The sequence below is a fragment of the Phyllostomus discolor genome, chromosome 6 (assembly GCF_004126475.2).
Source record: "Phyllostomus discolor isolate MPI-MPIP mPhyDis1 chromosome 6, mPhyDis1.pri.v3, whole genome shotgun sequence".
NCBI lineage: Eukaryota > Metazoa > Chordata > Mammalia > Chiroptera > Phyllostomidae > Phyllostomus > Phyllostomus discolor.
Genome location: NC_040908.2, coordinates 162,474,310 through 162,487,874, shown reverse-complemented (window position 1 = coordinate 162,487,874; position 13,565 = coordinate 162,474,310). Strand labels below are relative to the sequence as shown.

At 55.8% G+C, this 13,565-nt stretch overlaps 1 protein-coding gene across 1 annotated transcript in view; it reads left to right on the top strand.

Annotated features, from left to right (window-relative positions):
• The window catches only part of DDB1 (damage specific DNA binding protein 1), a 26,236-nt gene extending 12,671 nt beyond the window's left edge, over nt 1-13,565 (top strand). The window contains exons 12-27 of the mRNA XM_028516923.2: nt 83-191; nt 2,184-2,362; nt 2,458-2,621; nt 2,698-2,805; nt 2,957-3,164; nt 3,870-3,965; nt 4,070-4,181; nt 5,152-5,275; nt 5,571-5,735; nt 6,407-6,501; nt 9,762-9,932; nt 10,262-10,371; nt 10,643-10,812; nt 11,007-11,109; nt 12,128-12,251; nt 12,810-13,565. Coding sequence (XP_028372724.1) covers nt 83-191; nt 2,184-2,362; nt 2,458-2,621; nt 2,698-2,805; nt 2,957-3,164; nt 3,870-3,965; nt 4,070-4,181; nt 5,152-5,275; nt 5,571-5,735; nt 6,407-6,501; nt 9,762-9,932; nt 10,262-10,371; nt 10,643-10,812; nt 11,007-11,109; nt 12,128-12,251; nt 12,810-12,893 — 2,122 coding nt within the window. The 3' untranslated portion in view covers nt 12,894-13,565. The remainder of the gene's footprint in view (nt 1-82; nt 192-2,183; nt 2,363-2,457; nt 2,622-2,697; nt 2,806-2,956; nt 3,165-3,869; nt 3,966-4,069; nt 4,182-5,151; nt 5,276-5,570; nt 5,736-6,406; nt 6,502-9,761; nt 9,933-10,261; nt 10,372-10,642; nt 10,813-11,006; nt 11,110-12,127; nt 12,252-12,809) is intronic.

Here is a 13,565-nt window from a genome sequence, read left to right as displayed (position 1 = left end):
TCTGGTGCCAGCCCTAGGCGCTCATGTGAGGGTGGCGAGGGGGGAGGCTGGGCCGGCTGACCCCGGCCTCCTTCTGCCGCAGAGTTCTCATGTTGAATGGGGAGGAGGTGGAAGAGACCGAACTGATGGGTTTTGTGGACGACCAGCAGACTTTCTTCTGTGGCAACGTGGCGCATCAGCAGCTCATCCAGGTAACAGCTGAGAAGGGGCAGGCCCCGTGTCCTTGAATTTGACCTAGAGTGTAGTACAGAGCACCGCCAGATTTTAGAACAGTCCATTTTTACAGCTGTAAAAACAACGTTAAAGAGTTAGAAAAAATACAAGTTACTGATAACCCACTACTCAGCAATAACAATTTCACAACTCTTAGCTTTGGAGTTACTGCTTTTAGCTTTGTTTGCTCTGCAAAATGTATATATATATATGTATATTGTTTAATCATGCTTTCTTTAGTAGACTGGGGTTATTTTATATATATATATATATATATATATATATATATATGCCTTGGGGGCACTGTTTCAGCACTAAGTATACCCTGTTGTCTGAGGCAGGCATTTCCCCCTCATTATCATACGGATGCATGCGTACTGGGAGAAACGCAGGAAGAAGAGAAACAACTAGTCACAGTGCTGCACTTCCCACATACTTATTGCTTGTTAGAACCAGAGCTCTCACGCCTTTTGGGTTCTCATTTTAAATCTGTCCGCAGTGCGGGGTCAGATAGCACTTTGGCACTTGTCATCCCCAAGAGCCTGATTTCCGAGCCCCTGGCCGTGTTCTCGTGTTTGGAGTGACCCCCTTGCTCTTCGGTCCTGCGCCCACCTCACCTTCTGAGCTCCCCCCGTTCCGACCAGAGTCGGAGTTTGCCAGTGGCGAGCGGACAGCACTGGACTGGCTGGGGGTGTTGAACTGTTTCCCTCTTTTCACCCACCTGGTCTTCCTTTTAGCCCGTGGGCAATGGCTGGCTAAATAGTGGCTTCCTGATGGGGCGGTGGCTTACCAAAGGCCTTTCCTAATTAAATGCCACTCAACTTCGATAGGTCAAGGTGAATTGATACAGCGTCATCAACCTACTTTTTGTTTTGCTTTGGTGATAAAATACATTTATAAAACATGTCAATACAATTTTGTTGCCTTTACTAAAGAATTTTAAATAATTTTAATTTGTGCCTAGTTGAGAACTTGGATATTAAAAAATGTTAGAAGTGTCATGTTATTACATAGTTAATGTAATCTTTTCAAACCTTTCCAATCCCCTAAAAATAAAGATAGGTCATTTGTTGGTACCACTTTCTTAAAGAATGCACTTTTGCTAGCTAATATAAACACATTTTTTTTTTTAGAAGTTTGAGCACTTTTTTTTAACCCTCACTTAAAGATATGGTTTTGTTTCTGTTTTTAAAGAGGGGAAAGGAGGGAGAGAGGGAGACATCAGTGTGTGGTTGCCTCTCACGTGCCCCCTACTGGGGACCTGGCTGGCAATCTGGGCATGTGCCCTGACTGGGAATCGAACTGGTGACCTTTTGGTTTGCAAGCCAGCACTCAATCCACTGAACCATTCCAGCCAGGGCTCACTTTTACTTTTGATATGTATGCTGTTAACATTGGTATGTTATAATATGCATGAAGAAGAACTTGGGCCTTGACTGGTGTGGCTCAGTGGATTGAGTGGTGGACTATGAAACAATGGGTAGCCAGTTCAATTCCCAGTCAGGGCACATGCCTGGGTTGTGGGCCAAATTCCCAGTAGGGGATGTGCAAGAGGGAACCACACATTGATGTTTCTCTTCCTCTCTTTCTCCCTCCCTCCCCCCTCTCTAAAAATAAATAAATAAAATCTTTTAAAAAAAACTTGGATATTTTAGAGGTCTCATTTCTGGGTTGAGAAGAACTGCTGGACTGCTAAGTCACAGGGTTTCATGCGTCCAGTTCCTTCCCATAGGATGTGGTTGAGCTACCCAAGCCTTGATCAGAATGAATCAGGCCCTTTTTTCTGGTTGTAGGTATGCAAGCTGTAAATTGCCTTAGGCCAGTCGTCTTCTGGGCTTCAGCTAGAAACACGGCAGAAGAGGACTTTGTGGCTCATTCTTAGGGCTCTCCTAGGGCGTGTGTGAGCCATCCGCCCCTCCCCCAGCATAGGTCCCTGCAGGTACTCCTAGACACTGCTTTTCTGTCCCTAGATCACTTCCGCATCCGTGAGGCTCGTCTCTCAAGAACCCAAAGCCCTTGTCAGCGAGTGGAAGGAGCCTCAGGGCAAGAACATCAGCGTGGCCTCCTGCAACAGCAGCCAGGTGGTGGTAGCCGTGGGAAGGGCCCTCTACTACCTGCAGATCCACCCTCAGGAGCTCCGGCAGATCAGGTGAGTGCTTATCTCCCCGCACCGTCTCCCTCCCGTGTTCTCTGGGACTGCTTTCATCCTTGCCTTCCTCCCGCTGCCATGTTCCTCTTCGTCAGCCACACGGAGATGGAGCACGAGGTGGCCTGCCTGGACATCACGCCACTGGGGGACAGCAGCGGGCTGTCCCCTCTCTGTGCCATCGGCCTCTGGACAGACATCTCGGCCCGGATCTTGAAGCTGCCCTCCTTTGAGCTGCTGCACAAAGAGATGCTGGGTGGAGGTGCGGATCTTTCAGGGACCTGGGCTGGGGTCAGAGGCGGAATGTGGACCAGAACATAACACACCTTTTCCCACAGAGATCATCCCTCGCTCCATCCTGATGACCACCTTTGAGAGCAGCCACTACCTCCTCTGTGCCTTGGGGGATGGGGCGCTTTTCTACTTCGGGCTCAACATTGAGACGGGTGAGAAGAGTACTTCCCGAGTGGGGGGCCCTTTGATAAATGGTTGGAATTGCAGAGTCCTTACCCTGCAGGGGCTGCGCTGGGACTTGCAGTGACCAGCTGTTTGTCCTGTTTACCTTCCTTCCTTCTCGGGACGCCGTTCTTCCTGTAGGCCTGTTGAGCGACCGCAAGAAGGTGACCCTGGGCACGCAGCCCACGGTACTGAGGACCTTCCGTTCTCTTTCCACCACCAACGTCTTCGCGTGCTCTGACCGGCCCACTGTCATCTATAGCAGCAACCACAAGCTGGTCTTCTCCAACGTCAACCTCAAGGAGGTGAACTACATGTGTCCCCTTAACTCGGACGGCTATCCTGACAGGTGGGCCTCTTCTGTCATCAGCAGGAGCCACGGATTGAGGGGGTCGTGGTGTTTCCCGCCCTGCCCCTCTCCTCCCGCCTTTCTCTGCTGTCGTAGTCAGTGAACAGCTGAGGCGGGAAGGGCGGAGCAGAGGTTCCGAGACCCCTCACCCATCACAGTACTGGGAAAACTTTTTTTAAAGCACAGCTGTTGTTTGATTCCGCCTCAGATTCTGCTTCGGCAGATCTGCGGTTGGGCTCTAGGGTCTATGTTTTCAGAAAACCTCTCAGGTGATCCAAGTGACTGAACTCCTGATTTAGCAACGACTGTGTGTCCCCCAGGCAGGAGCTGTCAGAGTGGGGCCCCTGCCGGCAGTCATGGCCCAGCCTGGAACTCATTGGATGTGTGAGGCTCTGGGGGCAGCATCCAGCTGACTCTCGATAGTTTGAGAGCTGTGTTCTAGAGCTGCACATGAGCAGTACATTTGAAAGCTGCTAAATCTCAGCCGAGGCCCACGCAGATCAGTTAGGGAAAATCTCTGGGTGGAGCCAGGCATCAGAATGTTGAAGTCTCCCCGGGTGTGTTTTAGTTGGAGGGCTGAAGGTGAGAACCACTTGGCGTGAACTGGTGTAACTCGGCCTTGTTTTCCTGCCCCTCACGGAGTTACCGCCTCGAGTCTTTCCTCCCCTGGGTCCGATCACGCTAAACCCAGACCCTTCCTTCCAGCCTGGCACTGGCCAACAACAGCACCCTCACCATCGGCACCATCGACGAGATCCAGAAGCTGCACATTCGCACCGTGCCCCTCTACGAGTCTCCCAGGTGAGGCGGGGGTCGGGAAGTGGCAGGGCGTGGTCATCTGGGAGTCGGGGGAGCGGCTCCAGACTTTTTCTGAGAGGCGCCGTTGTTCTGTCCTTGTTCTGCAGGAAGATCTGCTATCAGGAAGTGTCCCAGTGTTTCGGGGTCCTCTCCAGCCGCATCGAAGTCCAGGACACGAGCGGGGGCACCACTGCCCTGAGGCCCAGTGCCAGCACCCAGGTGAGGGCAGCGGAGGAAGACAGGTGGTGGTAGAGCAGGGGCAGACTTTTCTGGAAAGGGTCGGAGAGCAGATACTTTTGGCTTTGCATGCCATGTGGTCTCCGTCACTACTCACTCCCCCTGAGGGGAGCAGCCACGAGCAACAGGTGGCACAGCTGGGGTTCCAGGGCAGTTTCCACTTCGAGAAGCAGGCAGGCGCTGGGTGTGGCCTCCTCACTGCAGGGTGCAGGAGATTGGGGGTACCTGGGGCAGTCTGTGATTTTGCTGTTCGGGAGCGGTGCCGGAGGAGCGGTTCCTCTTCTCCCGTCGTCAGCTGGGAACTTTGTCGCGTGTGCGTAATTGGGGACAGCATGGCACAACGGTTAAGAGAGTGGGATTGGAGTCTGACAGAACTGGCTTCAAGGTTTATAGCTAAATGCGTGACCTTGGGCAAATCTAAATTTTAATTTTTTCACCTGCAAATGATGGCAATAGGACAGTCTGGAATCACACATCACGGGGATGTTAGCTGATGGTCTTATTCCGTGTCTTCTCCACCTTTCTGTCTGCCAGACATCTGGGGGAGGGCTTTTTCCCCGATCCGGAGTAGAAGGTCTTTGTAGTTTCTATATGAAACGCTCCCCTGCCATTCCCCTTGGGAGAGGTGGAGCCTGTCACTTTCTTAGGTGTCCTGAGTCCCTTGGTAGCCTTGCTTGATTGACGTGGCACCGCTGATTTAATGCTCTCTAGTGGCCCTTCCATTCCTGTGGTGTTTTGGACCGCTGTGCCAATTCCACGTGGGATTCAGACCCTCATCCTCGGTCTCCGTGTCCTCTGGAGCCTCTGCTCCCCAGGCGGCACTTGAGGTGCCGGCCATCGAGTTTTCCTCACTCAGACTCCGCGTCTGCTCCGGGTCCTGCCTGTTCAGCCCCTGCTGCTGCTGGCACCATCCTGCTTTCTCGGGGGTGACGCGAGTGCCTTCTGTTCCCAGGCCCTGTCGAGCAGCGTCAGCTCCAGCAAGCTGTTCTCCAGCAGTACAGCCCCGCACGAGACCTCCTTCGGGGAAGAGGTGGAGGTGCACAACCTCCTCATCATCGACCAGCACACCTTTGAAGGTGCACGAGCTCTTTCTCTCACTCTGCACCTCCGTTCTCCCTAAACTAGGCTGTTCTGGGTTCAGATATATTGCAGAATTCGGTGGGCCCTGTGATAGATCGTCCTCAGAGGAGGAGAAGGTGGGGTGGGGCCTCCTCAGGTCAGTAGAGGCTGGCGAGGGAGAGTCTGCGGGGGCAGGAGGCGAGTGTGCCACCACCACCTGCCCTCTGCCTGGAGCCGAGCTGTGAGCCTCAAGCGCAAGGCTGCGTGTGCGTGGGGGTCATCGGCCGTCACCCCTCTGCACTCTCCTTCTAGTGCTTCACGCCCACCAGTTTCTGCAGAATGAGTATGCCCTCAGCCTGGTCTCCTGCAAGTTGGGCAAAGACCCCAACACGTACTTCATCGTGGGCACGGCCATGGTGTACCCGGAGGAGGCGGAGCCCAAGCAGGGTCGTATTGTGGTGTTTCAGTATTCAGACGGTAAGTGGACACGGCCTCCAGCTTTTGAGAGACTGGGAATTCTGGGAGAGTAAGCGGACCGTTTTAGGTTTCAGAGCCTCAGTTAAGCGGCAGTAGAACTTGTGTTAATTGTTGTGCACGAGGCATTCTGTTCCCTCCTCTCAAGCCCTTGGTGATCTGAATGCACTTTGGAGTAGGTGAGCGGGGTCACGCGCGGCCTAGCGTGCGTTTCTTCCTTTCTGCTCTTTGACAGGCAGGAGAGGGGGAGAGGTGAATGGTGGGTAAGAGAACCTAGGGGCTGGAGTAAGGGTGACGAATCCTGGATTTGTTTTCCGCGTGGCTCCTCAACCATTTCGGACTTCTTTCCAGCTTCAGAACTTTGTGTTCACGTCTGTGTCTTTGCTCATCTCCCTTGCCGAGCAGTCTCGGATCAGAGGGCCAGGGTGGAATTGGCCCATCTTAAGAGACCGACCTGGAGTTTGGGGGTGGCCAGGTCTTGGGCACTGTGTGCACCGCCGCACGTCACCAGGGGGCTCGCCCTGCTGGCAGTGGCTGACCTCGGCGCGCACTGGCTGTGCGTTTGCTTTCAGAGCAGTAGTTTTGGGTAGGAGTTAGAGCCCAAGGGGGAACCAGAGGTTTCTTTTGATTAGTGTGGGCTCAAGGAGACTCAAGAGTGTCTGTTCCTCCCCCAGGAAAACTGCAGACTGTGGCCGAAAAGGAAGTGAAAGGGGCCGTGTACTCCATGGTGGAATTTAACGGGAAGCTGTTGGCCAGCATCAATAGCACGGTGAGGCCCGTAGCGCTTGGTATCTGTGCATGCGCCTTAGGTTGCACACCGTCGTCCACAGAGCACGTCTCCCCTGTGTTCCCTGGGCAGCGCGTGTCTAATCGTGAGGGTGACAGAGTAATGGGGGCAGGGGGGTGGAGCTGGGAATCTGGGAGGCTCGGGCTGGACCAACTCTCAGACTTGGCCCTGAGAGCCTCCGTGAGTGTCGGACCCTGAGGGCTCGTGGGGGCTGAGACGGGTGAGAGCCGCAGAAGCACCTGCTCCCAGAGGCTCCTGAGGCGGGAGCTCCTGCCCTCCTGGAGTCGGGGTGCACCGCCCTCCCAGTGCATGGGTGTGTTGCCCACCCTGAGAACACTTTGAACCCTGTCGTTTAGGGGGTTTTAGTGGAGACTTCATCATGTAGGCACGACGTCTTATTAACTCATTCTCCAGCCCGTGTCCTCCCCAGAGGATGGGTGAGGCTGAAAGTTACAAGCTTCTAATCCCGGCTTGGTCTTTCTGGTGGCGCCCCATTCTGAAGACACCCAGGAGTCACCACAAGTGGCCTTACTAGAACCAAAGACTCCTTTCTTTCATCCAGAAAACCCAAGGGATTTGGGAGCTCTGTGTAAGAGGCTCCTGTTATCCATATCACTTAGGAAATCACAAGAGAAGTGGGGGCAGAGACCAAATATATATGTCACAGTGAGGACATCGGAGGTTTGGGTTTGGATGTGCCGAGTTTCAGTGGTCCTAGTGAAGATGTCGGGTAGGTAGCTGGAGGAGGGGGAAGAGAAGAAAGGAAAGGAGAAGAGAGTGATAGGGTTCTTACAGGGAGGGCAGGGCAAGAGAGTTTCAGCTTTTCAAGTTAGGAAGTGCAGGGGCACATTTCCCGTTAGAGAAGAATTGCTGGAGCCGTGGTTTGACAGGCAGGGGGTGGGGCGGGACCTGTGCACGGTGTGGCCCTAGGTGCTGCAGGCTTTGGAGTCCTCTTCCGGTCTGTGGTGAAGTGGCCGAGAGGAAAGGGGAAGAGGGGGATCAGAGGCCCGAGGAGAGGGGTACGAACTCCTTGTCTCAGGCCCTGAGGAGTGGTGGACTAGGAAACTGATGGCTCCTGGGAAGTGTAGCGCCTGCTCTCAGCGAGTGGGCTTGCCGAACGTGAGAGCAGTCCTCCCGGTAGGTGGTCCTTCCTCAGCCGTAGTTGGAGAGTAGAATCTCACTAAAGTCAGGTTTTGTGGGGTGAGCACGGTCCAGGGAGAGAGTGGCCAGGGAGCGGAGCATCTGTGAGAGAAGTGTTGTGGCAGTGGCTTTGGGAAGGTGAAACTGAGCACGGGACATTCTGGAGTTATTTTTAATGGCAGGCTCTAAGGGGCGACCATAGGACAAGGTAAGCGGGAAAGAGAGGTGAGGCAAGGTTAGAGGTCAGGGTATTGGAAGGGCCTTCTTTGGGTGAATACCGAGGTTACCTAGGATCACAGCGATGTGTGTGGGAGAGAGTAATGGGATGGGCGGTATTGGGAGCGGTTAGGTTAGGCCCTGGCACCTGCACGGGAGGCGGGGGAGTCTGACAGGGCAGGCGAGGGGGTCTTGGAAGGCTGTCCTTCCCCAGTGCCAGTGGTATGAGGGACTGCGTGAGAGCAAACAGCCAGGTGCAGAGGGCCACAGGGCCCTGTGACAAGACCTGCATTTCAGCTGGAGTAACAAGGGACTGGCCAGAGAACAGGGAACAGGTCGCCTGGGACCAGTGACAGCATGTTCCAGACCCTGGCGGGCTGATGCTGGAATCGGGAGGGGTCAGGCGTGAGGCTGGATCAGGAGCTACTGTCTAGTCCTTTGGTGTCTCACAGAAATGTCCCAGGAGCCACAGGTGTACTTTTACACTTTTTGGTAGCCACGTGAATAAACATAAGAAACAGCAGGTGAAATGCACTTAATAGTTAAAATACTATTTAACGTGTAACCAGTATGAAAACTGTTAGTGCAGTGTATTACTTTTTTCATACTGAGACTTCAAGGACCGGGGTGTGTTTTGTTTACACTCACAGCACACCTCAGTGTGGACTAGCCGCGTGTCTGTTTTGGAGCCACGTGTGGCTAGCGGCTGCCACATGATTAGACTGTGGAGGTCTAGAACCTGTGGTTTTCAGTGGCGCCTGACCTCGGTCATGACCGTCGCCGTGGCAGATAGGAAAGCCGACAGCGTGGAGAGGGCGGGGAGGGGTGTGCCAGCAGTGTGCAGAACTCGCACTCCTTCACTCTTCACGGTTGGGGGTGTGGAGGTCCAGCGAGGCCGGGCTCCCACAAAGGCAGGTTGTGCTAGACCCCCTCGGCCCTGCCCAGGGAGGTGTGGTCGCCGCTGTAATTACTGTGAATGGTTCTTGGAGGGCACCCCTGTGGAGCTCAGGTTCTTCAGACACACCTCGAGAAGTCATGGCCTAATATGTCCTGTCCAGGAGTTGCCGCAGGCGCAGAGGCCACAGGTGGGGCCCCCTGGACCTTGAAGGGTCTGCCCGGGCAGGCCTCTCCCGGGAGCGAGTGGGTCTTCCTCGGACTGGGTTGTGCCAAACACCTGTTCATCTGTCCGCTGCTTTTAAAGCATCTGCATCCTTTTGGAGATGTGGCTGTAGGTAACTGAAGAGACGTCGCAGTGCGGAAGAAACAGAGTTTTGTTTTGGGTGGGAGGGTGGCCACAGGCTGCAGCGTGTTGGGGTCCTTTCGTTACGTGGCCGTGTGGCCCGTGGACTTCCTGTTAGTCCTCTCCACTCACGGGGCGGGACTCACGGCAAAGGTTCCAGGAATGAACGAGTTTGAGAAAGGCCGGAACCAGCGGTTTTCGGGGGGCAACTGTGGGAACTGGAGATGGATCTTCTGTGTAGCAGTACCCTGTAGCCCTGTCCCCAGACTTCAGTCGCAAGAAGCCGTCCTTTGCCCTATCTGTAGCAGCCCTCTGGCCGTACGTGAGTCACTGCTGACTCAGTGTTCCAGGGCTCGTCTCGCACGCTCGCTCGCTCGCTCTGTGTAAAGGGAAACTTCGTGTCGTTAGTGCGGCGTGCTCGCTCTACTTCCATGTTTCACAAACACCACATATATACTGAAACACCGTGCAAGTCCCTCATCGGACCGCTCCCGGCCCACGCGTACTCCACTCGGACTGGCGCTGCAGCAGGAGGGGCCGGGCCGGGGCCGGGCCGGGGCCGGGCTGGGGCCGGCACCGGCGCCGGCGCCGACACCGGGTGAGAGGGTCGGGCCCTCGGGCTGAGGCGGACGTGCCCTCCCCCCAGGTGCGGCTCTATGAGTGGACCACGGAGAAGGAGCTTCGCACCGAGTGCAACCACTACAACAACATCATGGCGCTCTACCTGAAGACCAAGGGCGACTTCATCCTGGTGGGCGACCTCATGCGCTCCGTGCTGCTGCTCGCCTACAAGCCCATGGAGGGGAACTTCGAAGAGGTAGCATGGGGTGGGGCCGGCTTCTTGCTTCCGGGGACAGAAGCGTTTTCCCTGGAGCGAGCACTCCGCATTAAGGATTTCTACAGCCCCCTCCCCCTACCCTCCCCGTCTGGAACTCGGAGCGGGCCCCATTTCTGGGTCATTGCAGTCAGATGGGCTCTGTTCCCCAGACGCTGGGGGAGAATCTCTGCAGAGTGGCAGCTGTTGAACCCAGGGCTGGCTCTTCTCAGGGCAGGCTCTCGGCTTCTGGCCGAGAGGGGACAGGCCCGGAACTGGGTTCCGTGCACACTGCTGATTGTGTTTCTTGCTTTCACCGTGTTTGTCTGAAGATCGCTCGGGACTTCAACCCCAACTGGATGAGTGCCGTGGAGATCTTGGATGATGACAATTTCCTGGGGGCTGAGAACGCCTTCAACTTGTTTGTGTGTCAGAAGGACAGGTGAGTGGCTGGTGGTGGGGGTGGCGGGAGGGGCTGGAGCCCCAGGTCTGCAGGGGGTGAGGGCACTGGGTGCCCTCCCAGGCTCAGTGCTACTCTTCAGGAGGTCCAGTTTCTCCTGCAGAGAACCAAGGCCACGAAAAGCAGCTTCTCCAGGCCAGCTCCTCTGTTGTGGGGTGTGTGGGTCACCTGGGAGGCTCGGGACACGGTGTCCACTGCACGAGGTCCCCGTGGGGCAGGAGGTTTGGGTAGTGAGTTTGTCACTGCCTTTCAGCGCTGCCACCACTGATGAGGAGCGGCAGCACCTGCAGGAGGTCGGTCTCTTCCACCTGGGCGAATTCGTCAATGTCTTCTGCCACGGCTCTCTGGTCATGCAGAATCTGGGCGAGACTTCCACCCCTACGCAGGGCTCCGTGCTCTTCGGCACAGTCAACGGCATGATTGGTGAGGGTCCCCCCTGCGGGTGCACTCCCACATGGCCTCCTCCTCCAGGCCGCTGCTCCAAGGGAGCTGGGCATTGGCAGAGGAGGCTGTCATGAGCTGGTCCCTCGTGCTGCTTTCAGGGGCCACCCTCAATAGAAAATGCCTGCCACGGGCTCTGGAGCCCCGTGCAGCTCACTCTCCCTTTGCTTCTGCAGGGCTGGTGACCTCACTGTCAGAGAGCTGGTACAACCTCCTGCTGGACATGCAGAATCGACTCAACAAAGTCATCAAAAGTGTGGGCAAGATTGAGCACTCCTTATATCCTTCCCAGAGGCTTCCCCTGCAGGGCAGCACGTCCTGGCCCTGGCGGGGCGGGTGGGGGGGGCACTGCTTGATGCCTGGCTGCTTCTGGAAACATCTTAACTAAGTTCCTGTGGGAAACAGACATTTTCCCTTTCTTTAACTCACAGGGAAATTTAAACACGGTAATGGAACAGTGTAATGAATCACCATGTACTTACCACCCAGCTTCAAGTGGTTGACCTTGGAAATGTACATGATGTTCCTGAAATGTGTTTGCCTCTGGCCTTCCCGGCAATGCCTGTCGGTCAGTTTAGATGACAACATAGGAACATCTTTCACAGATTTTGTTGGGGGCAGTAGGGTCTGAGGATCCTCGCTAGAGAGGCCAGCAGAAGCTGGGAAAAGTGAAGAAGCTGAACAATCCAGAAGCCCAAGGATCAGCCTCCCCAGGGACCCCCAGGGTTCAAGTAGCATTGGAAGTGTGTTCATTATGGGAGATTTAAAGGGCCCTCCCCAGCAGGAGGTGGGAGGGGCTCCTGCTGTGAGTCTGTGACATCGGTCACGCGGTGACAAGGAGGGTGGCCTGGCTGCAGCCAGGGAGGAACCGGGCGAGGTGTTGGTGTTGTGCTGGCCGGCAGGACTTCGGGCACGCCTCTGGTCCGACTGGCCCCCCTTCTTCGTTGGTGAGGCCAGGGTAGACTTAGAAGAGGGGACCTTCCCAGGCACGCACACCCGCTTCACTCACCTGGAGCACTTGTGAATGTCCAGAGGTGTGTGGATGGGTAGAAGGGCTCCAGGTGAATGACCTGGACTTTTAGAAATGTTGTTTTGAAGATTTCCCCTGTTGAGAACTGCTGGAGCAGGTAATAATTTTATGCGTTTCAGTTCCAAAACTCCGGAAATCAGAGAAATGTGTAGTTGAGTCTGTTTCCTGCTCTCCCCCGACTGCTTCAGACTGGGGTCCCAGGCGGAGGTGGGGCACTGAGAGCAGGGTGCTCCCACATAACCGCACGTTCCTTGACTCCCTGTCCACCTGGAGGTCCTTTCATACTGAGCGAAAGACGGAGCCGGCCACTGGCTTCATTGACGGGGACTTGATCGAGAGTTTCCTGGACATCAGCCGGCCCAAGATGCAGGAGGTGGTGGCAAACCTTCAGGTGAGCTGTGCCGTGGTCGGTGCCAGGCTGGTCACACAGGTTTACTGCGGGGCGGGGCATGCTGGGAGACCGTCAGGACTCCAGGTGTGTTCCGCCCCCCTCGCTTCCCAGAGACCAGTGGCCCTTTTATGTGTCCTGCTGTGTGGGAGGTGGCGTCTGAGGGTGAGGAGAGGGAGCTGAGGCTTGGCTCCTGGGTGCCCGCCCATCAGGCACCTGGCACTGTATGAGCAACTTCCGACACCTGGGCTTAAGCGGTGAGGGCACGTCGGGACGTGTCTGGGCTTGCGGTAGACCCACCAGAGGGAGGCAGGCCCGGACCACAGGGCAGAGAGATGCCTGCGGTGCTGGCGTTTGGGGTGTTACTCTCTCCTGGGAGAGAGAGATGTGTTCCAGGGGGCCCTGCCTCCAGTGGGCCTCCCGACCTGTGCCCCAGAGGAGAGGTGCTGGCTTCTGGCGAGGACTTCCTCCCTGCTGTGGGCTTCCTCCCCGGAGGGAGGGAGGGAGGGAGGGAGAGCGCCCCCTGGGCCCTCACCACCTCCCCTCCTTTCCCCACTGCAGTATGACGACGGCAGCGGAATGAAGCGAGAGGCCACCGCAGACGACCTGATCAAGGTTGTGGAGGAGCTGACGCGGATCCATTAGCCAAGGGCAGGGAGTCCCTCTCCCAGATCCTCCCAGAAGGCTTTGCCCTCCTGCCTCCCCCCCACCCCCACTGTCTTCTCAGCCACGGGAGACCTTTCCCTAAGCCAGCTGCCCCAGAAGCCACAGTCGCCTGTGTGGAAATGGGGATTTCTTAGAACTAAAACCAGCTCACTGGACACCTGGGAACGGGCTGAAGGGGAAACCATTTTCTCCCTAGATTTTTACCAGTCTCGCATGATTCCGGCCACCACCTGGGGCCACCAGGCCTTGCTTGGTGCCGCAGCTTCTCCTTCCAGGGAGGGATTTTGCAGCTCTTTGGCCGAAAGGAAGCTGTGTGTGTTTCACTCATGCATTGTCCTCTGCTATCTTTTTATTTAGGTTGGGGGAGCGGGGAGGTTGTGGGGAGAGGATGAGGGGCGGGGAGGGTTCTCTGTCTTTGAGTGAGAACTCCCTTTTACTTTCTTCTGTCGCCTCTGAGAGCTTTGGGTCTGGAGACCTGACCGCCAGGCGTGGGCTGCCAGCGTGCAAACCCTGGGGGGGGTGGATGATCCCCAGGCTGCAGCCTTTTTGTCTCTGGGGAGCTGCCTTCTTCAGGGAGAAGGAGGTGGGTGGATGTGGATTGGTGGTTAGTTTCTGAGTTGTACCAAATAAAAGTAGAATCGAAAGAAGAAA